General features: G+C 49.4%; 1 protein-coding gene across 1 annotated transcript; it reads left to right on the top strand.

Annotated features, from left to right (window-relative positions):
- Positions 1-27,011, top strand: KATNB1 (katanin regulatory subunit B1). The gene is made up of 20 exons (XM_026714429.2): positions 1-516; positions 784-968; positions 1,682-1,812; positions 6,702-6,819; positions 8,531-8,631; positions 9,253-9,294; positions 9,806-9,889; positions 10,031-10,146; positions 16,680-16,751; positions 16,922-17,072; positions 17,349-17,536; positions 17,645-17,775; positions 18,836-18,886; positions 19,838-19,914; positions 20,851-20,970; positions 21,756-21,905; positions 23,220-23,296; positions 24,085-24,159; positions 25,154-25,270; positions 26,298-27,011. Exons 2-20 carry the CDS (start codon positions 929-931, stop codon positions 26,428-26,430), a joined length of 1,974 nt encoding a protein of 657 aa, XP_026570214.1. The 5' UTR covers positions 1-516; positions 784-928; the 3' UTR covers positions 26,431-27,011.

Here is a 27,011-nt window from a genome sequence, read left to right as displayed (position 1 = left end):
GGGGCGGGACGCGACACCCAAGAGGCGGCTCCGGACGAGGCACAGCCGGGCCGGGCTGCGCGGGGCTGAGGAGGCTCTTCTTTCCGGCGGCTCCGCGCGCGAAGCTCCGCCACGACCGGAAACGACCCCTCGCTCAAGCCCCGCCCCCTCCAGGCGCCGCTTCCGTCAACAGCCTCGCCCGCTGTTTTCGCAAAGCCTGTCCTCCGCAGAAGCGTGATGTTGCAGCGCCTTGGCGACTCTTAACTTTTCTTAAGTCTACGGGAATCGCAGCCCTTTTCTCGCGCCCTTCAAAATCCCGTAGAGCGATTGGTCGACGTCTCCTGCAAAAGGCGGCCCTCGCCTTGATTGGCAAGCCGGCAAGCCAAAGAGAGCGCCAGAGAGGCGTGCCCGGGGAGGGGCCACTTCGTGCGCGGTCTGTTGCCAGGGCGTCGGTTGTCCGGCAGCGGCCAATCGGGGCGCGGGGTTCGCAGAGGGCGCCCGGGGCCGTTCCCCGCAGAAGCGCCGCTGCTCCCTCAGGTGAGTCTTCAACTGGCGGGCCGGGCCGGGCCGGAGGTTTCCCGGTCTCAGCTCTCCGGGGGTTGCCGCGCCGTTCAGCGGCCGGCGGAACTCCCCGCCACCAGACGTCGAGGCGGAGGGCGGAGTTCAGGCCGCGGCCTCCCGCGCGCTTGTGGGCTCTGCGCGGTTTTGCACTTCCCAGCCGCAGCCGCGCTTCCTGGCGGGCGCTGCGGCGGAGCCCCGAGGCTTCCCGGGCGGCCCTCTCAGCCCATCTCCTCCCTTCTGCAGAGCGGCCTCCGCGCGCCTGGAAGGGAGACCGAGGCGTCGCCACGGATGGTTCCCCGCTGACGAAGAAGCCGCCGCCGCTGCTGCCCGCTCGGGAGCCGGAGCCCTGGGGGGCTGAGCCCCCGCGCTGCCGGACGGGGAAGCGACCATGGCGGCGGCCGTCGCCACCAAGACGACCTGGAAGCTGCGTGAGTGGGGCTCCCTCTTGGGCGGGGCCCCGGCTTCTCCTCTCGCCTCGGCCCGCCCTGGACGATGGCTGGGGGGGCGGGGGGCGGCTCTTTCCCATCGACGGGATGGGGAGGTCGGGGGAGGCAGAGAGAGAACCACCCTTGGCCGCCGCTGCTGCTGCTCCGGGACGGGCAGGCTCTCCGGCTGGAGGCCAAGAAGGAGGCAACGGCTCGATCGGGTTTCCCCGGCATTAGTGAAGCTCTTTAGGCCAGGGGTCTCCCACCTTGGCCCCCCTGAAGGCCTGGAGGGCTTCAACTCCCAGCAAAGCTGGCTGGAGAATTCTGGGAGTTGAAGTCCGCCAGGCTTAGAGTGGCCAAGGATGGAGACCCCTGCTTTAGGCTGAACTTGGGAGTCTATTTATATTTATATTTATTTATATGGACTGTTTCCCAGTATGATTTGATTGCTTGTTGTACCCTATGACTATTAAGTGTTGCATCTGATGATTCTTGATGAATGTCTTTTTATGTGCACCGAGAGCATTTGCACCAAGACAAATTCCTTGTGTCTCCAATCACACTTGGCCAATAAAGAATTCATTCATCCATCCATCCATTCATTCATTTTCCTGGTAGGCCAAGCAGTACTAAAGAAAGAAGCCCCTCCAGTCTACTATCCGGAGCCCTGGAACTAAGGAAAGATGCTAATAACTTGCACTTGCTTTCTTACCTAGAGGAAATCATTGCCCACAGCAGCAATGTTTCTTCCCTCGTCCTGGGCAAAAGTTCAGGCCGGCTCCTGGCAACAGGCGGAGATGATTGTCGAGTTAATATCTGGTCTGTTAACAAGCCCAACTGCATAATGGTAAGACTTGGTTCACTTCTTTGGGATATGATGGAAGAGATGGGCCCAAAGAAGCTCTGAGTTTGTCTTTCTTCAAAAGAGGGGAGGAGCCCTTGTTTCTTCTGCCTTTTTAGTTATGGGCTCATTTGACTGTTTAGGTCAGGGGTCCCCAAACTTGGCAACTTTAAGACTTGTGGACTTCAACTCCGGCTGGAGAATTCTGGGAGTTGAAGTCCACAAGTCTTAAAGTTGCCAAGTTTGGGGAGCCCTGGTGTAGGTGCTGTGCTGTGCTTTTGAGAGTGGCCCATGGTGTTCTGGAACAAGATGCTTAACACGTGGACTAAGGCTGATTTGGACTGGTTTCACAATGAGGACTGGTTACCATGTTTTCCTGACAAGATTGCATTTGGGGGGATTCAAATCACATGCTAAGCCAAAGACAGAGAAGCCACATTATGGCTTTGTGAAAGGAAATGTTCTGTCTCTTTCCCACAATATATTTTTTTTAATGTCTGTTCCTGCATGATTTTTAAAAGGGTTTTCTTTCTTTCCTATCTCCACATAAACTCTTAGTGAATAAAAGCCACTGTTTACGAACTGTGTTGCAGGATTGATCCTATGTAACTGTCTTGTATTCTCGCTGATGCCCCTTTAGTTTGTTGGAGGGTCATCTATAATAATTTTGATATTGCCACAGTTTCCTTTTCTGCTGATTGATTGTTTAGGCCAGGGGTCTTCAGACTTCAGCTTTAAGACTTGTGGACTTCAACTCCCAGAATTCCTCCTCCAGTCATGTTGGCTCAGGAATTCTGGGAGTTGAAGTCCACAAGTCTTAAACATGCGAAGTTTGAAGATCCTTGGTTTAGGCTCTAATCTTCTATACCCTATGTAGTCTATAAAAGAGAAAAGAAATGTACTTAGTAGACATACTCTTGTGCTGTTGGAATAGTATGCTGCCTAATTCTGGCCCAGTGGAATTCCCACAAATGCACGTGACAATTTGCCCTTTACTGCAATGCCGTTCCTGAGACACACTTTTGACTGTTGGGGGCTGAATTGGTAGCCAAGTGGTCCTTATCCGTTTTTAAAGGGTAAGAGCATAGCATCCTCTCTGGTGGTTAGTATCCAAAGGAAAGCACCCTGGGGGAGACATTGACCTCAGTGATACCGACTTCCCTGCCTTGACCCGCGTCCTGCACAAATGTAAAACCTAACTCCATTCTGTAAACTGGGTATTTCTGCACCTGATCAGTCTCAGGGTCTCTTGGAAGCCTTGGACTGCCACCTTAGGTGGGAGAGTTCTGTAGCGAATCCGAGAGGGAGGTGCTGCCTTCTCTTGGGTATTGGTGCTCTGTGTTTATATGTGTTTGACTGGAACTTGGAGCTTCTCGACCACTGACCATCAGTTATTATTATGTAAACTTTGTTTATTTTAGAAAGGGTTTTGCGGGAGGTAATTCTGTAAAGTGCTCAGTGCATGAGTTGTGAAGTGAAGAAACAAATTTGGCAAACCCAGGGGTACGTTATTTGAGGACAGAAAGTGACCCTACACCGTTTTTCTATCACTGCTCTAAGAAATCAGTTATTCTGCTGCCCTTTTTGGCTAACAACATTAATGTTTTGTTTTTCTTGGCTGATGACTTACCATCTTTTCAACAATGAGCAGCTGCTTAATAGAAGAACTCACTTTTGATTACCATCCAGGGCGATGTAGGTGATCAAATAACAGTGTTTTCTGCCAGTTTTCCTAATTGAAAGTTCTTGGCCAAAATAATTATTAGCTGATATTTCGTTTGCACTAGATCCCCTTAGCAGAACAGTTGAATCTGTAAGGTTGAAAAGCAGGAGGTCTCAACCCCCTTTTTCCAAAGGCCCTCGAGGAGTTCCAGCACTTGCCCTGCTTGTTCAGTGGCACGGGGGCTCCCGCTTCCACCCACAATCTCCCATGATATAGCTCCCCCCACCAAAGAAGGTCCTACAACCTGTACTGCCTTTAGTCACCAAAAAACGTTAAAACGGAGACAATGAACTCATTATAATGCAACCTCCTGGCTGTTAAAATAAGTGCTGGCCAGAGGATTCAGATTTTCTTTCCTTCTCTGGTGGGAGACAGGCCAATTTCATAAGACATAAGCAAAATTAAATTTTATTAGGAAAAAGACATGAGAAACCCTCCCTTTTTATTTGAATACTCATTAGGAAAGAAGGTAACTTGCGGAGCTGCCCAATTTCACAGGAGCGTATGTATGTGTGTTTGTTTTCAAACTAGTCTTGACTCTTGGCAACTACAAAATCCATGAAGTTTTCTAGGCAAGATTTCTCTCAGTAGCCTTGCTATTGTCTTTTTTCCAGGGCTAAGACTGTGATCGGTCCATTATTTATATCTAAAGCAAGATTCCCAGCTTCTGGTTCAAGACATTTATCACTCCGCTGATTTGGCTCTCTTTCACACACAGACACAAAACACAGCTTCTTACTTGGTTAAAAACAGAACAGGGAAAATTCCCCAAGAGATATGTTACCCTTCTAGTAAGCCACAAGATGGTGGTTTTACAGGCTGCTTCAACTGTCTTTTGGCAACTTAACCAAACACTTTGGTGGAAGAAGAGAGGGGCATCCACTAAGTAACTCTTTCGTTTGCTGACTTGGTGTGTGTCTCTAAAAACAGCAGTCTCCAGCGGTGTGTGAGTTGTGCTTTTCTGTGGTCACGCCCCAGCGTTTTAGCCTTGTGGTTGGGCAGATTTCCCTAAGCAGCCAGTAGGCAGCTCAACCTGCAGCTCGCTGAGTGTGATAAGGATGTTCTTCCCAGGGTTTGGCCCAGCTGACTCCCGATAGCGATGGGAAGGGATGGCGTGCGCTACCCCTAAGCTGCTTAGGAGAGGCTGAGTGAACAGCTCTTGTTCCTTTTGGATGCTCTGCACAGACCACCTTGGCTTTTCCCAAGTTAACATGCCCTAAGTGTAAACCGGGCAACGTACTACACAACGCTAAAAGTATATTTGGTAGCATTAAATGCTGGAAGGTTGTTTCTGGCTAATGATACTTTGTAGTCCAGTATTTACTTAAGGAAAATTACCGACAGTTTTTAATTTTGACGCTACAAAGGCTGTGATGACAATTACCCCAGCCACTGCGGCTTCCTTAGCAAACCACTACTCTAAACACTGAAAAGCCGGTTGAAGATTCATCCAAGGAAGTTACATTGCAGCCCAGACAGAGGGACTTTGAAGTTGTTAAGCAGCTTCTAGGCCTTCTCTATAGCTGGGAATCTGAACACAGTCAGTGCAGGGTGAGTTTGGATTGCCAATATCTCAGAGGCTTCAGGTTAAGGCTAGGTAGGTAGGCTCCCAATGTCACTTTTACAGCACAAATCTCCAAGGCTTCTGGGCTGGGCTGGAGGCCAGCGAAAAACCTCCGTACTCCCCAAAGGGCCCAATAACTTTTGTCCTCTTAAGACAAAAAATACGTGGCTTCTAGAAGTTGGCCCTCTTTTCCGGAGCATCAATATCCAAGATCAAAAAAATGGGGGTGCAAGGAAAAAGGTGACCATAGGGGTGATGTTGGGGGCCATTAAATCAGCCACCATTATAAAAGTAGCGTATTGTTTAGATGGAAAATCATATATAAATCTCTATTTGTGAAAATAACTGCTACTGTATGTTTTAATGTACCAAAGGAAAAACGTGTAGCATTACTCCACACATGGAAGTTACCTAATTTCCAGAGCAAATTTCACAACTCTGGTGATTGTCCATTACCAGATGGCTTTTCTTTCATCAAAAAATGTTTACTGATTAATTTGAGCAAGGAATACTCCAAATGTGTATTCCTTACACTGGATTTAGAAAGTCTACGTACCGCTGTTAAAATGCCAAGTTTCTGAGATGTAAAAAAATCAAACCAACACGAGTAATTTCATTTTTTTCCCACTTTTTGAGTAACATATAAGCTATACAATTCAATTGAAAAACAAACAAATCTTTTAGGAGGGGAGATAATAATGAAAAAACTGACAATAATGTGATTACATAAAGATGCACACTCTTAAGCTAATACTTTGCTGAAGCAGCTTTTGATTTTATGACGGCATTCGGTCTTTTGGGGTAGGAACCTAGGAGACGGCACATCTTCACCTGGGGATCTTTGCCCACTCTTCCTTACGAAAGCATCCTAAATCTGCACAGGAGGTGCCCTCCAAGCTGTGAGGGCATCTCCTGCGAACAGCTCTCTTTAGATCACCTCACAGTTTTTCAGTTGGATTCAGATCCAGGCTCTGGCTGGGCCATTTCAAAAATTTGCTCTTCTTCTGGGAAAGCCCTTCTTTTGTTGATTGGGAAGCATGCTTTGGTTCATTGTTGTCCTGTTGAAGGATGAAATTCCTCTGCATCTTCAGCCTTTTAGCAAAGGGTGTATAGACTTTCTACATCCACTGTATATGCCGGCACAGCACCCAACCCCATATTTCCTTCTGGCTCAAAGAAATGGGTCTACTTCCCGTTGGCAGACATCTGTCTCCTTGCTACCACAGATATCCTTGGAGCTGAACAGCTGTAGGTCCTTTTTTAAACAGGGCAGAGAGAGAGAGATTCTGCCTTTCTACTAAGAGAATTCAGAGGCAGAAACAGCAGTTGGTCAATTGGAAAAAAATAATTTATTTTGCAGTCATCCTTTAAACTTTTCCACACAAAAAGTCAGGAAGTGCGTATTGTTTAATAAAGGCTAGCAAATTGGCATATTTGCATAATTTTTTTACCTCTCTTGCACCAAAAGACAAAATTAAGCCTATCAACAAAAATCTTCTTTATGTGCTGCTACTGCTCAGATCCTTATTTCATGACCAAGTTAATTGTGGCTGGCACTCCTCCCTTCAGTTGGCTGACTCTTGTTTTTTTTTTTTTCATCTTGATCAGAGTCTAACCGGTCACACAACGCCTGTGGAGAGTGTGAAGATTAATACAAATGAAGAGCTCATTGTTGCAGGATCTCAGTCAGGCTCCATTCGGATCTGGGACTTGGAAGCTGCCAAAAGTAGGTTGGAAGAAAGATTGTTCTGGCACCTTCTCTCGTCCAGCTGGCCTGTAGAAAGGAGGCTGGAGAACTAAGTTCTGCTCTGAGTGTTGCCAGGGCCCTTAGTCTTAGTCTCTTTCAGGTAAAAGTCTGCTGTTGATCTCGGTCTGCGTGAGAATTGGATCTCCCTGGATTCTCCCCTGTTAGGCCACAGAGAGTGATAAGGAGTTTTGAGCCACAGATTTCCTTTCTGGTCACCCAGTAGCTTTGCCTTAAGAAATCATAACACGAGAAACAAAAAATACACATTTCACATAGATTTTATTGAAACTGACTTTGGAATTAAATGTTAGTTAAAAGTGCTGTTATGAACAGAACTGGTTCTCCTTCAAGCAACAGAGAAAAATTATACAGTACATAGATCAGGATCTCACTTGATAAATATTTATAGTATAGACACACAATTAATTATAGCATTTTAAATGCCTTGGCATGTTCTGTGCTTATGTGTAATATCGGCAGGGTACCACTTTTCAGGAAGCATGAAAATGCTTGCTAGCGTCAGTCCGATAACTAGAGCCAGGCTTAAGTAGAAAAACGTGATTCTGTGGACTTCTTAAAGGAGCGTGTGATATTTCAAAGCATGTAGAAAGGATTTTGGCCTGCAGACATTGGCTCTTTTTTGTCTCTTAAGTTTTATCTATAGGCCATGGCCAGGTCTAAAACTGTATATGTGTGTAATCATACAAACATTGCCATTATAGCAAGAACCATTTTAAAAAGAATTAGTAAACGGAAAAAAAAAATGTCCTAAAATGATCTCATAAAAGCTATTGATTAATACAAGAACCCAGAACTATATTGTGTTTTGAAATAAAGAGATACTCTACTTTGTTGGTCAATTGCATCCTAAGGGCAAGCAGGCATCCCCTGATCACCTTACTCTCTTAGGAAGATTTCAATAACTTCTCTATGAAATCCCTGGCCGGTGGAAGAAGCAGCCCGTGTGTGTGTGTGTGTGTGTGTGTGTGTGTGTGTGTGTGTGTGTGTGTGTGTGTGTGTGTGTGTAGAAGCGTTTAAAAGGATGATGTGGACTTGGGGAAGATCTTTGCCCACCAGGCTGGCTTCCCTGCAGTTTCTGCCCCCTCTAGACAGAAGCTTTGCTCTTGTTGAGTGAAAAAGTTGGCGTAGCTTACAAGCACCTGGAAAGTTAGTTGCAGCAACCCCCAGTTGAAGCGGGTTTGGTTTCCTTATGGCTTACCTCCACACTAATGGGAGGGATGCTGGAGTCTTGTGGATGGGAACAGCTTCTGCAACCGGCATATTTTTCCCCGTCCTTGATTGTTGCCTGCTAGGTTTGACTAGTCAAGTTGACTAAGAAGTTGGAACTGTACGTTTTTATCATTAATCTATTATAGGAAGTAGATCCTGTTTGTCTGGCGTTCAGTTCAGTTTTGCACACAATATGAGGCCTCCTGTGACCAGTTTATAAAGCTTTAATATCCTTCCCCGTTGATTTCTTCTGTTATAGAAAAATGACCCTAATCTGACCTATTCACCTTTAAGAAGGAGCATTTTGATTAACTTTATAATTTTATAATTATTTTAAAAATAAAACTTAACTAAATAAAACACAAAATTATATCAGCCACGCTGTCTTGGCATGCATTTATTACTGGCAGAATGGTGCCTTTTTAAATCATAATTTTCTTTCCCTGAATTTCCTCTTCAGTCCTCCGCACATTAATGGGCCATAAAGCCAATATTTGCAGCCTTGATTTCCACCCTTACGGAGGCTTTGTAGCTTCAGGGTCCATGGACACCAACATTAAGGTAAGGCCGATGCCTCTCTTCCCCTCCCCCCCCCCCACCCTCTACCTCTGCATGGTCTGATGATGAAGGTGGCGATGGGCAGAAGCAGGTGAAATGAATCAATAGTCGGTGTGCCCAAGTAGCTGCTTGGAGTTCTTGCTTTTGAATGTGTCTTTTGGCCACTTCTGAGTTTTGGCCAGTTTCTTGGTCATCCTATTGTAGTCGGGAATTTCTTCATGAAATGAAGATGGGAAAGAGTTTTGCCCTTTTCAAAAGTGCCCAGAGACCTGAAAGACACGAATATTTTTCTGGGTAACCCTGAACAACGGATACTTTTTCTCCAACATAGCCATCCATTTGTAGAAGCCACAGAAAGATCTGTGCACCGTTATCAAACCCCAGGAGGAGGAGGAGGAGGAAGAGAGGAGAATGCAGGACCTTCCGTGAAAAAGGGGAGACTGGTTTCTTAGAGTGGCCCAAAGATCCCTTTCAAATTCTATTAGCTCCATGCGCTGAAACGGTTACTCAGTCCCAAGTCAGAAATCAGGACTTCTTAATGTGAAGACAGGCCTTGATTGATTAGGACGGTTAAATGTTTTCTTCTTTTAAAAAGAAACAGTAATTTTTTTTTCTTTCATGCAGCTTTGGGATGTAAGAAAAAAAAGTTGTGTCTTCAGGTACAAGGTAAGAAGGAAAAATACGCTCTGTTTCCCCTGATCTCCTGAGACCCGCTTGTGCAACGCGTAACATTGACCGGGGCAATTTGAGAAGCTTTATGAATCCAGAATGACCAACGTGCTTGTCTTCTGACAAAGAGAAAGCAAAATACCAATCCGTTTTCCTGCAAGATACAATAACTGCACTTATATGCGATTCTGTTTTTCCTGGTGTTTCCCCCGCTTCAGGCTGCCGTGAACTCCAGAGGGCCGGGGGAGGGGGCAGGCGTGAACGCCGTTGTTGTCAAGGGGCTCTTGTGGCCCCTCCCCTCCTTTGGTCTCCTTTGCTGCCTTAGCTGACCCCTGACCCCCCCCCCACGGGAATTTCTCTGGGGCGTGTCATCGTAGGGGAAGACCTCCTCTCTCAGCCCAGCTTCCCTCACTGGGCTGCCGCCGTCTAAAGGGGTGAGAGGGGGCTATTTGGAAGGTTGCCTTGAAGGAAAGGCCGGATGCAAACCCATCTTGGTTCCCCTGTGCAGGGCCACACAGGGGCGGTTCGGTGCCTCCGCTTCAGTCCGGATGGGAAATGGCTGGCATCCTCCTCCGACGACCACACAGTGAAGGTAGGTGGGCCCTGCGCCCCCCCCTCCCCGCTCCCCCCCCCTTTCGATGGCGGCCTGGGCCATAGAACCGCTTAGCAGATGGGAGTGAATTGTGTTAGCGCTCTGGGCAAGAAAAGCCTTTCTGGTTCTTCCCCTGCCTAGTTGTGGGACCTGGCTGCCGGAAAGATCATGTTTGAGTTCACGGGACACACGGGACCAGTCAACGTCATTGAATTCCACCCCAATGAGTACCTGTTGGCCTCGGGGAGCTCCGACAGGTAACGTGGGCTCTCGCTGGGGCTGGAGAGGCTCTCCTTGACGGGGAAGGTTTGCCGAGGGCTTGTTGGACGATGTCACGGGCACTCATGGGGTGGCGGGCAGGCTTTGAACGGTTGTTGACGTGTGTGGAAGGGGTTCCTGCTTTTAGGGAAGGCCCCTTTTTTTTTTTTAACCAGCTTGGAAGCTGGTGCTTCAGGAGGAAGTCAGGATTTGCCCTCTGAGGTCCCTGTAATGTTTTCCATTGTGCTGAAGCCTCCATGAAGCCCCTGAGAATTGCTGTGCCTGATCCTGGAGCTGGTCTCCTCTTTGTGCTCAAAGCAGCATTTCTTCGTTTGCTTCCCTCCCTCCCTCCCTTCCTTCCTTCCCTACTGCGAAAATGTAGAATCCCTCAGGATTCTCTCAGCTCTCAGGATTCAATACCTGTGCGGCATAAACAGAGGCGTTAATGTTGAACTGGCCTGCTCAGTTGTCTGTGTGTAAAATCTTTCCTGGTGGGTTGTGGTCCCCTAAAGCAGACCTTCCCAACCTTTCCGGCTGGGGGGGCATGGTTCCTTGTGAGCGGTGGGCAGACATGTACACGCAGCTCCATTTGCGCTAGTGGCGGGCACACCATGGAGCGCAGGTGCTCGCCCTCTGCTCGCACAAGTGGAGATGTGCACATGTAGCTGCCCAGCACTTCTGTGCCTTGGTTCAGAGCAGCTCACGGGCCGGTAGTGGGCCACAGCCCGGGGGTGTGGGGGGGGGGGCCTGCCCTAAAGGATTCCGCTGCCTGGATCCTTCTCGGCTTCCTGCTGTGGGAGAGATGGTGGTCCTTCCTCCGCCGGCCACAATGCCAAGAGATTGTTTGGAGAGCTGGCATTGGTCCAGCAGTCAGCAAAGCCTTTTCTCTCCCATTTGCTCAGCCTGCTGCTCTTCTGCAGAGTTTTAGGCAGGAGTTGTGTGCCGTAGGAGTCTCCCGTCTTCTGCCCTCTTTTGCCACTCCCTGGCTTTCCTCCTGAGTTGTGCAACTTGGCTACGGCTTCATTATTTTTGTTTCATGGTTTGGCAATTAAACAGGATTAAATTATTGTAGGAATAGGCTTCTGTGTATTCAAGTAATTTGTCGAGACAGTTTCTTTTGCTGATTCTGCATTTATTTTTCAAAGCATTTGCATCATGAAATCTTAGACAATATCTGCTGTCTTCTTTCTCTGACTCAAAACCAAAGGTTTCACCCTAGATATGTTTTCCTGATTTCCTAGCAGTGTTACCCTTGTGGATATACCGTGTTTCTCATAAAATAAGGCCAGGCCTTATTTTTTTTTGACACCTGCAAAAACGGCTAGGCTGTCTTTTCGGGGGTGACTTAATTTCCTCCCCCACCTAGAGCGGCCCATACGCACGTACCTCTCCACGAGGCCGTTTCTATCGGCCGATGAAAGCTCCCCGAAGGCAGAGTCCCCAGCCGCTTCAGGGCGAGGCGTGGCTGCCCGTGTCCCCTCGCCTTTAGGCAGTCTCTTTCGGGTGATGGAAGCTCCCCAAGTGCAGTCACCAGCCACTTCGATCGGCCAGTAGAAGCGGCCTTGGGGCGAGCGCACACACACACTTGCCTCGCTGCGAGGCTGCTACTATCGGCAGACGAAAGCTCCCTTGAAGGCAGAGTCCCCAGCCGCTTCGGGGCAAGGCGAGGCTGCCCGTGTCCCCTCGCCCTCCCCTCGAGGGCAGGAAGGGAAGAAGTAGCAGCTTGTGCTTAACCGAGTTTCTGAACCTGAAGGTCCCTGCTCTTCCACCACCTCTCTTTTTACCGGGGGTCCGAAGACCCTTTGAGTTCATTCATTCATTTACGTTTCCCCAAGGGGCTTTTGGGGGGTTCTCCCCTGCAATGCAGCCATCATCTCTCCCGGGCCCAGCAGGACGCCGTCCTCCCCACTGGAGGGAGTTGGGGGTTCAGGGAAGTGTCCTGTTAATCATTAAAGCCATCTGAAAGACCACCCTTTGGGCCCACCAGGATGATCTTCACCCAGCTCAGGCAAAAAACCCAGGAGCCCCTCCACTCCGCCCCCCTCCCTGCCCCCCCCCAGTGCCTGCTCTGCTCAAGTCAGAGATGGTGGGGACGACAAGCCTTGGATTCCCAGAGTGCACCTGGGAGGGGGCTTGTCTAGGATGGAAGCTAAGCAGGGTTGGAGCTGGGATGGAGTCCCCAGGAGAGGATTTCCAAGGCTAGAGAGAGAAGTTTAAAAGAGCGGGACAGGAGAAGACAAAAGCTTCTTTAGCGACCCTCCTGCGATCCAAATAGTTGCAGTGGGAAATCGAGGGGGGGGGAATAGGGCTATCTGAGGGGACGAAGAAGAGCGGCTGGCTCAAGAAGCAGAAATGCAGCGGGAATCTTGGGGTCGTCTGATATTTATTCTGACAACAGCCTATGTACTTGCCCATTGAGCTTGCTGTTGCATTGAGTTTCCAGTTGCATTGAATTTGCATAGGCAAATTTATTTGCATAGGCGCACCACGCCCCAAAGCGGCTGGGGACTCTGTCTTCAAGGGAGCTTTTGTAGGCTGATAGAAGCGGCTTCGCGGCGAGGGGAGTGTGTGTGTGCGCTCACCCCGAGGCCACTTCTACCGGCCGATCGAAGTGGCTGGTGACTGCACTTGGGGAGCTTCCATCGCCCGAAAAAGACTGCCTAAAGGCGAGGGGACACAGGCAGCCACACCTCGCCCCGAAGCGTCTGGGGACTCTGCCTTCAAGGGAGCTTCTATTGGCTATCGGGGTATTCTAGCCTAGGCTACCTGCAGGCCACTCCTAAAGGCAAGTTTTCCCCCCATTCCCCCTGCCCTTCCCCCCCATTTCTCTTCACCTCGTGTAGTTCTAACAAACGATGTGAGAAATGGCGGGGAAACGCCTGGTTTGAATAGGCCTAAATTTTGGGAGCGAGGCTTAATTTCACCTCATGCCTAGAAATCATGCTGGGCCTTCCTATTGGTGGAGGCCGTATTGTTGGAGAAGCACGGTGCTATATCACATTTTCTGATGGTCATATGTACATTGTATATATTATTGTATGTACATTGAGTACCGTGCTGACTGTATCAAAAGTAAGTCACACAACCCACAACTCACCATCCAACCCTACTTCAACCAATCCACCATCACCCAAGACAAGGCATGCATGCTCCTAACTACCTCAGTTCCAACTACAATTGGCCTTACATGCAACCTACTCAATGCAAGAAGCCTTGTGAATAAAATACCTGAATTCTTAAAATACCTGAATATCTGAACTCTTACTAAATATGGCTAAATTCGACATCATATTTGTCTGTGAAACATGGCTGAACGCATCTCTCCCTGACTCCATTACCACAGTAAGAGACTATCATGTTTACCGATCAGATCGTGAAATCCGTAGAGAAGGTGGAATTGCTATCTTCTATAAAAAGTCCTAAAAAACATCCAAGCTGCCCAAGAGCTTGCTCTTCCTGAGACCATCATCTGTGAACTGTCCTTAAATATCACATTTTGATTCTCACTATGTTACAGAGCCCCTGATTATGACATCGAACATGTAAACAAGCTAAATACACTACTAACATGGGCAGCATCCAGCCCACACGCTTTTATCTTTCTTGGTGACTTCAATCTACCTCATATTAACTGGACCCTAAACGAATGTACAACTGAACCCATACACGCAACCTTCTACAATGCAGTAACAAACCTGGGACTGGAACAACAAGTAACCAACAATACTAGACTTAACAACTGCCTCCATCTCATCTTCTGCAATAGTTTGAATTCAATTTACAGAATACAAATTAAAGAACCCTTTTCCAACAATGACCACAGCATGATCAACTTTTGTCTCAATATATGTCCACACAAAAATCATCACAATGACAGAATCCCCAATTATATCTTATAGACAACGATCTCTCATCCCTTGATTGGCAATTTCTATTCAATGGATGCAATACTGTTGAAGACCATTACAACATTTTTTATTTGAAGTCAAAAGAGTCATCAAACTATATGTACCAACAACAATTCCCAAAACCAGAAAAAAACAGATTACCCATAACAATAAGGAAGCTTCAATCCAAAAAGAGATCACTTTGGCGGAAAAACAAATCTGGTCAGGTTGCCAACTTCATAAGCCGCTACAAAAATTTATGCCATCAGATAAAGACTGAATGCACCAATTATCACATTAAACAAGAGGAAAACCTTCTATGTACCAATTCCACCTGCACTTCCTACAGTTTTGTAAACAACAAACTAAAAGACTAAAGGTCCATCCCACCCCTGAAAGGACCTAATGGTAAAGACTGCAATGATGACACCATTAAAGCCAACCTCTTTAACACATTCTTTGGCTCAGTATTTGTAAACAGCAATGGATCATGCCCAGTATTTCCTAGTCAAACCACAGACAACTACAATGATCTAATACATATTGATTTTACAGAAGAAAATGTTGAAAAAGCACTATGCAATCAAACCATCTCTAAGCATAATCTTTGAAAAATCTTTGAGGACCAGCTCCTTGCCAAAACTATGGTCACTAGCCACGGTCATCCCCATCTTCAAAAAGGGAGACCCCAGCTTAGTTGAAAATTACAGACCAATCTCCTTATGCTGCGTCACCTGTAAAGTCATGGAATCAATTATTAACCAATCCATTATCCTCCACTGAGAAACAAACAACCTACTCTCTAATAAACCATTTGGTTTCAGAAAAAAACTATCCTGCAATCTGCAACTCTTACACCGCAAAAACATATGGACTACACAACTCGATCAGGGCAAAGCAATAGACGCAATCTACATAGACTTCTGTAAAGCCTTTGATTCAGTGGTATACGACAAACTGCTCCTAAAACTAAAATCTCATAGTATCTCTGGACACCTGCATAACTGGATAGAAGTATTCCTGTCAAACGGACAACAAATGGTCAAAATTGGGAGTGTCCTATCAAATTCTGTACCTGTCAACAGTGGTGTCTCCCAAGGCAGTGTTCTAGGATCAACTCTCTTCATACTCTACATAAATGTGATCATATCAAGAGCAACTGCGTTCTCTTTGCTGATGATGTAAAGCTATTCAACACCACCAACAATACTGCTACCCTTCACAAAGCCCTTGACTATGTATCAGAATGGTCAAACAAATGGCAACTTCAAATCTCAACAAATAAATGCTCTGTCTTACATATTGGCAAAAAAAATCAGAAAATAAAATACAGGCTGAATAGTCAAGACCTTGTTGATGATCCAAACTCTGTCAAGGATCTTGTAGTACTCATCTCTAATGACCTAAGTGCCAGAGCCCACTGTAACTACATAGTCAAAAAGGCGTTAAGAGTTGTTAACCTAATCTTACGTAGCTTTTTCTCTGGTAATATTACACTAATAACTAGAGCTTACAAAACATTTGCTAGACCTATACTCGAATACAGCTCATCAGTCTGGAACCCACATTACGTATCTGATATTAACACAGTTGAGAAAGTCCAGAAATATTTCACAAGAAGAGTTCTCCACTCCTCTACTCATTGCAGAATACCTTAAGCCACCAGACTCGAAATTGTAGACCTAGAAAACCTGGAACTATGACGCCTTCACTCCGATCTAAGTATAGTATATAAAATCATACACTGCAACTTCCTACCTGTTAATGAATCCTTCAGCTTCAACCATAACAATACAAGAGCACACAATAGATACAAACTCAAGGTAAACTGCACCAAACTTGATTGCAGGAAATACGACTTCAGCAACAGAGGGGCCCATGTCTGGAATACTCTACCTGACTCTGTGGTTTCTTCCCCAAACTCCAAAAACTTTAACCTCAGACTGTCTACTATTGACCTCACCCCTTTCCTAAGAGGTCTGCGGGGGGCGTGCATAAGCGCACCAACATGTCTACCGTCCCTGTCCTATTGTTTCTTTTATTTTTCTTATATGTATCCATTTCAGGTATTCATAACTATGTTTATAGTTATACCTGTTATCTTATAATCGCTTGAATAAATAAATACATAAATACAAATAGACATAAATATAGACATAAATTGGGAGATATTTTTTTAAAAAGCCAGGGATCCTTGTTATCTTCCTCAAAGATTTTTCCATTAAGAAATATTAGCTTGGATTAAAAATTGAAATATACTCCAGTATGTTGCTAGGAAGGGTTATGCAAGAACTTGACTAGGCAAAGGAGAGAAGGCAAAAGCTGTTTGAAGCGCACCCTCGCCCCAATAATTCACGCTCTTTCACATTCCGCCCTGGGGCTTGGACCCCGGCTGAGGAGCTCCTTTAGAATGACTGAAATTGTTTAAGGAGAGGTGGGTCAATGTTCCGCACTTTAGGAATCTGAGCGAGTGGCAGCTCTCCTTAAGAACCCAGACATAGAGAAATGAGATGTAAACAGAGCTGGAAATCAGAGTTTGGCGGCTGTTTGGTGGCTGGAAGCACAGAGTGACGAAAGAAGGTGGGATTGGGAAGAGCTGATCTTTCATTCCCACCATCTTTGCCTTTTTTTTTGTTTTCTTGTAGGACAGTCAGATTCTGGGACTTGGAGAAGTTCCAGACAGTGAGCTGCATTGAGGAAGAGGCCACGCCTGTCAGGTGAGATGCAACAGGTGTTTGTCAGCAGGAAAGACGGTGAGCTGTTAGACTGGGGGTTTCCGCCCATCCATGGCTTCAGCTGGCCGCATTTTAGGCTTTTCTTCAAATGTGGGGGCCGTGTCAGGTGAAATGGCACTCTTGTTGCCTCCCCCCCACCCCCACCCCTGCAGGTGTGTGCTTTTCAACCCTGACGGCTGCTGCTTATACGCCGGCAGCCAGGATGCCCTGCGCGTGTATGGCTGGGAGCCTGAGCGCTGCTTCGAAGTGGTCTTGGTGAACTGGGGCAAAGTGGCTGACCTGTCGATCTGTAACAATCAGCTGGTGAGTGAAGGAGGAAGGGCGGAGTCAGAGCTTCTGGCTGATCCTGGGCCCAGTTGTTCCGCTGCCCCCCCACAGAGGGCTTCAAGGGGGCCGGGGCAGGAACGGGAGGGCTGCCCCCAGCCCCACCGTGTTGCTTGCCAGGGCGGTTTCCTTCCGTAGCCCCAGTTCTCCCTGTAGCTCTGAGGAAGAGCAGCCAGCCTGGTGCAGCACAGAATCTTTTTCTCGATGCTCCTTGCAAATGCCTGAAAGTCTAACAATGTGGATTCTTTCCGTTAGATTGGCGTTTCTTTTACCCAAAGCACCGTCTCCTCCTATGTCGTGGACCTCAGCAGAATCACAAAATGTGGGTCTGGGCTCCACGGGCTGCTCCGAGATGACAAACCCCTGAGCCCGCCCCCATCTCTGGGCTCCTCCCTACGACGGATCTATGAAAGGCCGACCACCACCTGCAGCAAGCCCCAGAGGTGAGGGGGTGGGCTCTTGGGGAGGAGGGGTGAGCAGAGGGCTCCTGGGGGGTTAGTGGGGGTGGAGGCTCAGCTCCCTGGTCCCTGACCCCGCCTCTCCTCCCGCAGAGTGAAACACAACTCGGAGAGTGAGAGGCGCAGTCCGAGCAGTGAGGATGACAAGGAAGAAAGGGAATCCACCGCAGAGATCCAGAACTTGGAGGATTACAAAGAGATATTCCAGCCAAAGAACTCCATCAGTGAGTTGGGCTTCACATTCGTGGGTGGCTGGGGCTTTGACGTTAAGCAAAATACACCTTGCCTGTGTCTGTAGCCTCAACTTGATGAAGCTCTTAAGAAGGCCTGTTCCGTCTGAAACGCTGGCTCAGCGATGGTGAACCTTTTGGTTGTGGCGTGCCAAAAGCACGGGCCAGCACCCACAATGCAATGCACTCCGTCCCTCTGCACATGCGCCTGCAACACCACCACCACCCTTGCCCGTCCCCTTACCTGCACTGCGCATGCGCATGCCTTCCAAATGATTTTCGGCCTCCTGGGGGCTCGGGGGAAGCCTCTGCTGCCTTTGAAGGCTGAAAAACGGGCCCCTTTCATCCCTTTGGGTAAGTGACGGAAAAGGTCCATTTTTTGGCCTCCGAAGACTGCAGAGGCTTCCCCCGAGCCCCCAGGAGGCCGAAAATGCGCCCCCCTGGGTTCCAGAGGCCCTCCAGAGGCTGAATACGGGCACTTCCAGTATTTCCAGAAGCCCTGTTTTTCAGCCTCCTGAGGCTGCAGAGGCTTTCCTCGAGCCTCAGGAGGCCAAAAAAGGCCTCCAACAGGCTGAAAATCAGCTGGGAGATGCGTGCATGCACAGTGCGGGTAAGTTTGGCTGGGCTTGCATGCCCGCACAAATGGTGCCATAGTTCGCCATCACGGCTCCAGCTGCTTTAGAAAACTCTTTCCTCCGGAAGCTTCCAAGAGGCCGCCTTGCGTCTGCAAGTGGCTACAAAAGAGCTGACCCAGCAGTTGCTCAGGTGGTGAGAGAGATCTTCATATCCGAGTTTCCAGGTGGATCGTTAGCGAGGGTTTTCCTTCCCCTGAATGCGCTGTTGGAGGGCAGAAGGGGCTATGAGCTGGAGCTTGTATTGCTCAGCTCCTTGTGCCCGGAGTCCTTCCGGTCACCTGAAGTGGGGAAGAGTTACTGGGCAGTGCAGGAGAGCCGCACTGGAGTCAAGCTGCAGAAATCCAGAATAATGCCGTTTCTTCGGTCACCTTACGAGAAAGAAAAAGGTTCTGGTTGAAGTTGGGGTTTTGTCTTTCTAGCACGAACTCCCCCCAGCAAGAGTGAGCCTTTTCCTGCTCCTCCAGAAGACGGTGAGTTCAGAGGCCTTTCCTGATGTCTCCCGGGTGTTCATAAGCGGTAAAAGCGGGGGGCGCTGGCTGGGGGGCTATTCGAATGCGGAAAGAATTCAGTGTAATGGACCGCTTGGTTCTCTGCTCCCAAGGCGGCCAAAGGGGAGTCAGCTCAGGCTTGTGGTCCTGGGCAAAGGGGACCAGGGGCTTCCCTTTGTGGCTCCGCGTTCGGGGACGCCCGGGAGCAGTGGAGGGGGTGGTCTCAGGGAAGCCCCCAAGCAGGGCACGTACCCAGGTGCTGCTCCTCTCTTGCTTCCTGCAGCAGTCCAGGGGTTGGCAGTCAGCCCTCCTTCCTGCAGCCCTTGCCAGCTGTCTCTCCTCTGGATTTTGCTCCGGGGGTCAGCTGCATCTCCCGGGGACCCTGGCCCTCTTTGGCGGGGCTCGATTCCACAATGTGCTCTGTGAAGAAATGCTGTGGAGCCTCGGTCGTGACCCTGATCCGTTCCAGGATTTCGGCTGCAACCCAATTTGGTTGCGACCAAAGGCACATCCATCTGCGCCTGCACGGGCAAACCCCCGCCCCCCCAAATGGCACCAAAAGGGAAATCGGCGCAGAAAGGGAATCTTTCCACACCGATTTTGTTCACCACCCAATTTTTGAATTGTGACCCGATTCAAAAATCGGGTGGAATTTTTGTTTGCCACCCGATTTGGTTGTGAATGGGAGTCTTCGCGACTCGGGGTTCCGCTGTACCTAAGAATTGGGCCCAATGAAAACTCGCCATTACCAGGCAGTGCGTGATTTTATGTCCTTTCATCAGGCGGCCTTTTTATGTACCGCCCTTGTAAGCTTAAAGAAAGTCCAAAGAAAGCTGGGACTTTTCTCCAGAGCAGCATTGTGCCCAGCAGCATGGGTTTGGAGGTGGTGGTTTCGGCCTCTCCCAAGGAGATCCTCTCCCCCTCTCCCTCTAGAGGCCGCACCTGCGAAGGAGGCCCTGCGGGCTGGCCAAGCAGCAGACGCCGTGTCCCCGTTGCCAGGCCAGGAGAAGGTAAGTGCCTGGCCGCCTGGTTCTCCGGATGGGGGCTGCTCCTTTGGGGGTGGAGGCCGCCTCCGCCCATCTCTGGCCTGTGGGGGAGAGCAGGTGGGTGGCTGAGTTTGGGCTTTGAGCTGGCCAGTCCTGCGTGAGCCTGAGGAAGGGCAGGAGGGAGAGAGAGAAGGCTGGTGCCTGCAGCCCCCCCCCCCGTGGCCTCTTTGGGCCCGATTAGGGGAAGCGGGGGGGGGGGCAGCATCCCTCCTCCCCTCCCTCCCTCCCTCTTTCTCCATCAACCATTCCAGTGGTAAATGTGGTAAAAGAAACTTCTGGGACATTATTTTACCAGTCGTGTATAACTTGACTGGTAACCCCTCATAGGCACAGAAGTAGCAAGGCCAGCTCTAAAGTTCTGACGCAAAACCCAGCGTGGGTAAAATCCTCCTTTTCCCCCTGGGCCTCCCCACGGTTCATTGCCCACCAATCCAAGAGTTTCATTTCGTTTGGGGAACATCCTGAGCACCCCAGAGTTTTCCCAGCGTTTGATTTTGGGATTGTCCCAGGCGGCGTCCCTCCCCCACATTCCAGTACTTTCCCTCCCCCCTCCCTGTTCGTTTGTTGTCTGGTTGCGAGCGGGGTGTGTGTGTGTGCGACAAGTCAGCCCTGACACTCTTCTTCTCTCTCTCTCTCTCTCTCTCTCTCTCTTTCTTTCTTTGTCTCTGTCTCTGTCTCTTTCTCTCCCTTCCCTTTTCTCTCTCTCTTTCTTTCTTTCTCTCTGTCTCTTTCTCTCCCTTCCCTTTTCTCTCTCTCTTTCTTTCTTTCTCTCTGTCTCTGTCTTTCTCTCCCTTCCCTTTTCTCTCTCTCTTTCTTTCTTTCTCGTTCCCTTTTTGTCTCTCTTCTTGCCCTGGAAAATGGTGTGACCGTCCTGTCCTGTCCTGTCCTTCCCTCCCACAGACGGGGCCTGGTCAGAGGCAGCCCGTAGCTGCCTCAACCCCAATAACGCGGGTGGAGCCCTCGGTGATTCCAGCTGCCCGGAATGAGCCTATTGGGCTGAAGGCCTCTGACTTCCTGCCGGTACGTTCCTTGCTTGCCCGAAAAGAGAAGAAATAGTCACTCGGACGCTATTTTAGGGAGCAGTTTTTGATTTGGCCAACAATCTTTAGGGTGTGTAAACAGTAAACTATCGATAGTAAAACAAGTGTAACAGTCAAAGATTAATATTTAGAAAGCAATGGATGGAAACCAGAGATCCAGTCTAGAACTAAGGAGAAATTTCCTGACAGTGAAAACGATTGGAGTGGCTTCCCTCCAGAAGCTGTGGGTGCTCCAAGAAGAGACTGGCCGGCCATTTGCCTGAAATGGTGTGGGGTTTCCTGCTGGAGCAGGGGGTTGGGCTTGAGGACCTCTAGGGTCCCTTCCAAACTCTGTCCTTTTGTTACTCTGTTGTTCTGAAAGTGGGCGAGGAAGGAAGGAGGAGGCGGCTCTGTGATTCGGAACAGCAGCCATTCTTAGGAATGTCTTTTATAACAGTATATTTTCTGGGTAGCGTTTTTATTTATATTGGCCACCAGGAGGCAGTACGTGACCGATTTGTCCTATTTTGGGGGGGAGGGGGGAGGGGGCTCAGACATATCTTTCAGGTGACAGAACAGGAGGGCCCTTTTTTCTTTCCTGTGTCAGTTCGCACAGCCCTCATTTATTGCTTTGCCCCTAAGCTACGATCCTGTTGCCTCCAAAGAAGAACCCAATCTAGGATGCAGCTTTCGGTTTACAGCTGCTGGGGCGGAAATTCCCTTGCAAGCATTTGCGATCCCCTCCCGCCCGGCTGGGTGTATTTCCCTTCGCCTCTCTGCTTGCAGGCCGTGAAGAACCAGGGCCTGGCGGAGATTGCAGACGAGGAGGCCATGTCCCAGATCCGGAAGGGCCATGAGACCATGTGTGTGGTGCTGACCAGTCGCCATAAGAATCTGGACACCGTGAGAGCCGTGTGGAGCACAGGGGACATCAAGGCAAGCTTGGGGGCTGGGTGGGGGCTTGTGAACCCCGTGGACTCCAGCATCCTATCACTCGATGGGTTAATTTCCCCATTATTGCTCATTTCTTTAGTGCCTGGCATACAATGTCACGTGTGTCTACACATGCTACACACACACTGCAGTCCTAAATTGCTGGTTCCTTCTATTCAGTGCTTAGGCGCCTATCCGTGGTGCATGTCGGGGAGTGAACTAGCTTTACACCAGCTGACTAGTGGCACTCAGGTTGCTGCCTCTCCCAGGCTTCTCCCAGGCGTCTCACCTGGCTGCGTCTTGTGCCACGATGCCTTGAGTCCAGCCAAGTCCAGTGCCAGCTTCCTGTCTCCACACTCATGAATGCAGCTAGGTTTTTGCCACCGAATTGGTACCCATTTGTCTACTTGCATTGTTGCAGGCTTTCAAACTGCTAGGTGGGCTTGGGATAAGGTGCCAGGAGCTCACTCCGTCTCACAGAGTCAGGCCATTGAAGCCTCCCCCTTTTCCCCACTGGGCTGGTGACCTAAACGCCTGATTTGATAATAATGGGATATAACTGACAAGAAGTTAGACATGGTTAGTTGATCAAACAGAGTATCTTATTTCTGCTTCGCAAAATCGAGTCCTAACTTTCATTCTTGCAAGAAGCCACACAATTTCAGGATCCCTAAAATGTTGATCTCCCCTGTTTGTTATGATGCTCACCTGGAGAGGAAGGGGCCTCTATGGATGTGGTCCTCTCGGTTTGAAAATCTTTTGATCTTCTGATCGATATTGTCTTCAGTCTGGTGGCCCATATGAATTTGGGAAACGGCTTGCGGGAGTGACTCGGCTTGGCCTTCCTGCCTCCATCGCAGGATTTACCCCTGGGGTGTCCTTTCTGCCCAAAAGAGCAAAATATTGTCATGCAAGCGACTTACTTTCCTTTTCAACAGAAGAGAATCTCTAACTCAGGGTTGAACTGTGGAGCTTGGTGTTCTCTGAGCTTGGTGGTTTTCTTGCCGATGTTTCATTACCAAATCAGATAACCGCATCAGTGCTTGAAGGGAGTAGGCTTTCTTCTCATTTTGTATACAAAATACTCTCATTTATTTAAGAGCAAATCCCACCCTCTCCCGGCGCTGATATTAATCTAGTCTGATAATGAACTGTTTCCACGAAAACAGATGCTGTCGATCTCTAGAAGCAAATCTATTAGAGGGTGAGGGGTGCTGGGACTTGCGGTTCAGCATCAAGTCTCTGTTCTCTATTCTCTGTTCCTGCCACAAAGCCACTGGGGGTCCTTGCCATAACCCTATTGTGGTTTCTCCTCAGACTTCAGTGGACTCTGCTGTGGCCATCAATGACCTCTCGGTGGTTGTGGACCTTCTGAACATTGTAAACCAAAAACCGTAAGTCTCTTGTCTTCTGCAGGGGGAGCAGAGCGTTGGTTGGGCTGGCTGGGTGCTGGATCTGGGTTCTTCTCATCCACCAGAGAATTTGCTGGCGTAGTGAGAAGTGTGATTGCTCCCTTGGCACGTAACATGCGGTGGATCCCACAGGCTCGCCTGGGCACCCAAATATTCTTTCCTATCTGGAGGGACACGAGTCCCCTGAGTGGTTCAGGGCACAGGATGCTAATCTGGGGCTGAACTTGAAGCCGCTGCCGGCTTTCACTCCTGGTGGGAATAGAGTCTGCAGGCTGAATGGTTAGCGGGCTCCATCTCCCCCCCCCACCCGCCCCCCTTTGGCTGCTTCAGCCAAGATTTTTTGTCAGAGTTCCAGAAAACCTCAATTCCAACAAATAACTCTGAGACGGACATCTTCTCAAAAAAAATTTTTTATTTGGGTAGTACACTGGCACATCTGGGAAATCCTGAATCTGAAAGTTCCGGGTCTCCTTGCAATAAGTAAAAAATTAAAAATCCATCCTCTGCACCCATCATTGCATCACATGCCCCAATCACCATCCTTGAGACGTCCTCTCCACCAGGTGCAGAAATAACATGACCTTGACTTAGAAGAAGATGATATTATGTCTCACCACCTCCACTCCAAGGAATTCCCGCCTCCCATTTCCCCAGGCTCAAGAATGTGGCAGCGTGGAAGCATCTGGGGTCAATATGGCTTCCAAAGCTGATACTCTGCCTCTGAGGACTCAGGAAGTGAGGGATGCCAGTAACCTCTCTCCTTTTCCCAGATCGCTCTGGAAACTGGATCTCTGCACGGTGGTCTTGCCACAGATAGAAAAGCTTCTGCAGAGCAAGTACGAAAGGTAACTCTTTCTCCGGGCTGGAAGCTTCGTTAAAAGCTCCTTGTTTGGCAGTGCTGGCTCAGGTCAAGCCAGGGTCCCAGGGGTGTGCCTTCACCAGCCTGGCTTACCTGAGGGATCGGTGGGAAGGTGGGCTGGGCTGGCTGCTCGGGGGGCCAAGGTGAGCACAGGGAAGCTTTGTCTCAGGGGTGTCAAAACTCCGTTTCCTTGAAGGTTTTGCGAAGATCAAGGTTGTGTTTGACCTTGGGGGCCGGGTGGGCATGACCAGCTCAACGTCACTTGTGTCGGGGGCACTTCTGGTGGCCCAAGTGCTCCGCCAGCGAAAACGGGGCTCGGGAGAGGATTGCCGGAAGCCGTCGCAGCCTCCCGAGCTCCGTTTTCGCTGACAAAAGGCCCCACGGGCCGGTGTTTCCAGGCTGGCCCTGCAAGGCCTTGAGTTTGACTCTCATCATCCACGTAAATAAAACGTGGAGGCTTTTTCGGCAGTCAGCCTGCAATACTATAGTCTAACCATTGTACCACCACAGTCCAGTGAACACCAAAAAGAGCAGAACGCATCTGCTCCAGCAGCCAACACCCAGACAAGCAGGGATTATGCCAATCTACTAAGGAGAAAACCACACACACACCAACACTGGCAGGACAGCAATCAGAGAGCAAAGTCCACACTCACTCACTCACGCTGATGATGTTACCCAGTTGGGTAATGAAACATCTGCATACAGACCACCCAGCTCAGGGAGCACTAAGGACTCCAGAGTTACCACTATTTTTGTTAAAAGCTCTTTCAAAGAAGCTCCGTCTCGTTTGTTCTCTGTGTGTCATGAGAGCTTTGTGCCAAACGCTCCAGATGCTGCCCCTGACAGCCGAGGGCTCTCCTGACTGTAGTCAAGATGCTGAATCGCTGGACAACCCTTGAGGGAAGACCTGGGCGATGCGCTGAAAGGAGTTCTTTTTAAACTCTCTCGTCTCCCCAATTCTCTTCCTCTCGTGCCAGTTACGTTCAGACAGGCTGTGCGTCCCTGAAGCTGATTCTCCAAAGGTTTCTGCCCCTGATTACGGACATCCTTGCCGCACCTCCGTCGGTGGGAGTGGACATCTCCCGAGAGGAGAGGTAACATGTCTTCATTTCTGTACCAGGCTTGGTGGTGTTGTGTGAACATTCAGTAATGTTGACCCTCTCGTGACACAGCGAATTCCACAGATTTAGGCTAGAAACGCCGGGACTTGCATGTTCCGCTTCACCTCATGGAGTCCAATTATGTCCTTCCAAGGCTGATTAGAGGCCTCTGATGGTGTCAAGTTCTTATTTGCTCCCTGCCCCCCCCCGCCCCTCCCCCAAGCTCGAAAAGCAAGGTACTTTTTCCAGGGCTTCTTTCCCAAGACGTATCTCAAGAGAGGGCGGGGTGAGCTGCTAAAGTCCTGGATTGTTTTGCCCCTCGAGAATCCAGTTTATCTCCCAGGTTCAAAGGCAGGAATGTTTTTAGTTTCTTCCTCACATTCCTGGTGTGAAGTGGGAATTCGGTGCCTTGTTCTCTTGACTCATGAGAGGAATGTCCAGACAGTTGCATGGGAAGCGCTATTAGCTCAACTGGCAGTTCCAAATGGCTCGTGTGCCCACATGTTCTTTCGGCTCTGGTGAATCCTTACTCCCTCGTTACCTGCTCAAGCACTGGCCTGGGACAGGCAGTTTTTTTTTTACTACCGGTTCTGTGGGCGTGGCAGAGGAAGGAGGCTGTAAAATCTCCAGTCAGAGATGGTATTTGCCGGTTCTCTGAACTACTTAAAATTCCCACTACCGGTTCTCCAGAATTGGTCAGAAGCTGCTGAGCCCCACCCCGGGAGCAGAGCACCAAAAAGGCTGCCTTCCTCTGGGCAGGGTCTCATTGGGGCCTTCCGACTTCTGTTGGCTAATTGACCCGAGTATTTCACTCAGAGAAGGGCCTTTGGGGTAAAGTTCAACTGACATTGGGGGCCCCACTTACACCCAGACGTGCCTACTTTTCCTGATGTTACTTGTATTACTGTTACTTCCTTAATTCTTTGTTCTGACGTGTTATAAAAAAAAACAAGTAAAATGCTCCCTGGGCCCTCCAGGGTGGTGGCACCCTTTTTGCCAGCTGCTTTCCTTCCTGACCCAGGCTCCAGAAGTGCCACATGTGCTACAAACAACTGAAAACCATCAGCGCGTTCATCAAGAACCGGTCTGGCCTCAGTGGCCGCCACGGCAGTGCCTTCCGGGAGCTGCACCTGCTGATGGCCGTCCTCGAGTGACCGCTGTGGCCTGGGCTGCATTTGCCTTCTGCATTTGCCCTGCAGCTCTGGAGATGCTGCCGCCAAGGGGTGGTCTTCTCGTGGCCTTCTGTGAGGCAGCCTCTTCTGCACCGCACCCAGTCCAGTGCCTTACAGACACCTTTCCAAGCAGACTTTCCTGCTGGGGCACCACTGACCTCCCTGCACCGTGGAGGATGCTGAGGCCCCCCGGCCCGATCCCCTTCTGGCCAGAGGGCTTCCATCGCCTCGCACCTCCCTCTCCCTGCCTGCCAACAATGGTGGTAAACTCCTGACTTGCGTCCAGCTCCCCAGCCCTCTGGAATCTGTGGGGGGACTGGCCTGGGGCTGCTGATATCCGTGACGCCGCTGCACCGGACCTGCAGAGCCCGAGCCAGGTTTTTCTGGTAACAGATGGAGCCGCTGCTGGTGGAAATTGTCTCGGTACTGAGGAACAGAATGGATTTCCCTGCATTGTTGGAGCCAGTTGGTCATGTAATTGTTAACTTATGACAAATTTTATTAAAAATTTGCAAATGGTTTCTGTGTCTACAGAATAAACTCAGAATAAGCTTCCTTTACAA

The sequence above is a fragment of the Pseudonaja textilis genome, chromosome 11 (genome assembly GCF_049901715.1).
Source record: "Pseudonaja textilis isolate UNSWEBS1 chromosome 11, rPseTex1.2, whole genome shotgun sequence".
Taxonomy (NCBI): domain Eukaryota; kingdom Metazoa; phylum Chordata; class Lepidosauria; order Squamata; family Elapidae; genus Pseudonaja; species Pseudonaja textilis.
This window is presented reverse-complemented; position numbering and strand designations above follow the sequence as displayed.

Excerpts from the sequence above, each read along its gene's own strand:
- KATNB1 (XM_026714429.2), top strand. The coding sequence starts at position 929 with ATGGCGGCGGCCGTCGCCACCAAGACGACCTGGAAGCTGC. Across the intron at positions 8,632-9,252 it reads CCATGGACACCAACATTAAG|CTTTGGGATGTAAGAAAAAA; the intron begins GTAAGGCCGATG and ends TCTTTCATGCAG. Across the intron at positions 19,915-20,850 it reads CGTTGCCAGGCCAGGAGAAG|ACGGGGCCTGGTCAGAGGCA; the intron begins GTAAGTGCCTGG and ends TCCCTCCCACAG.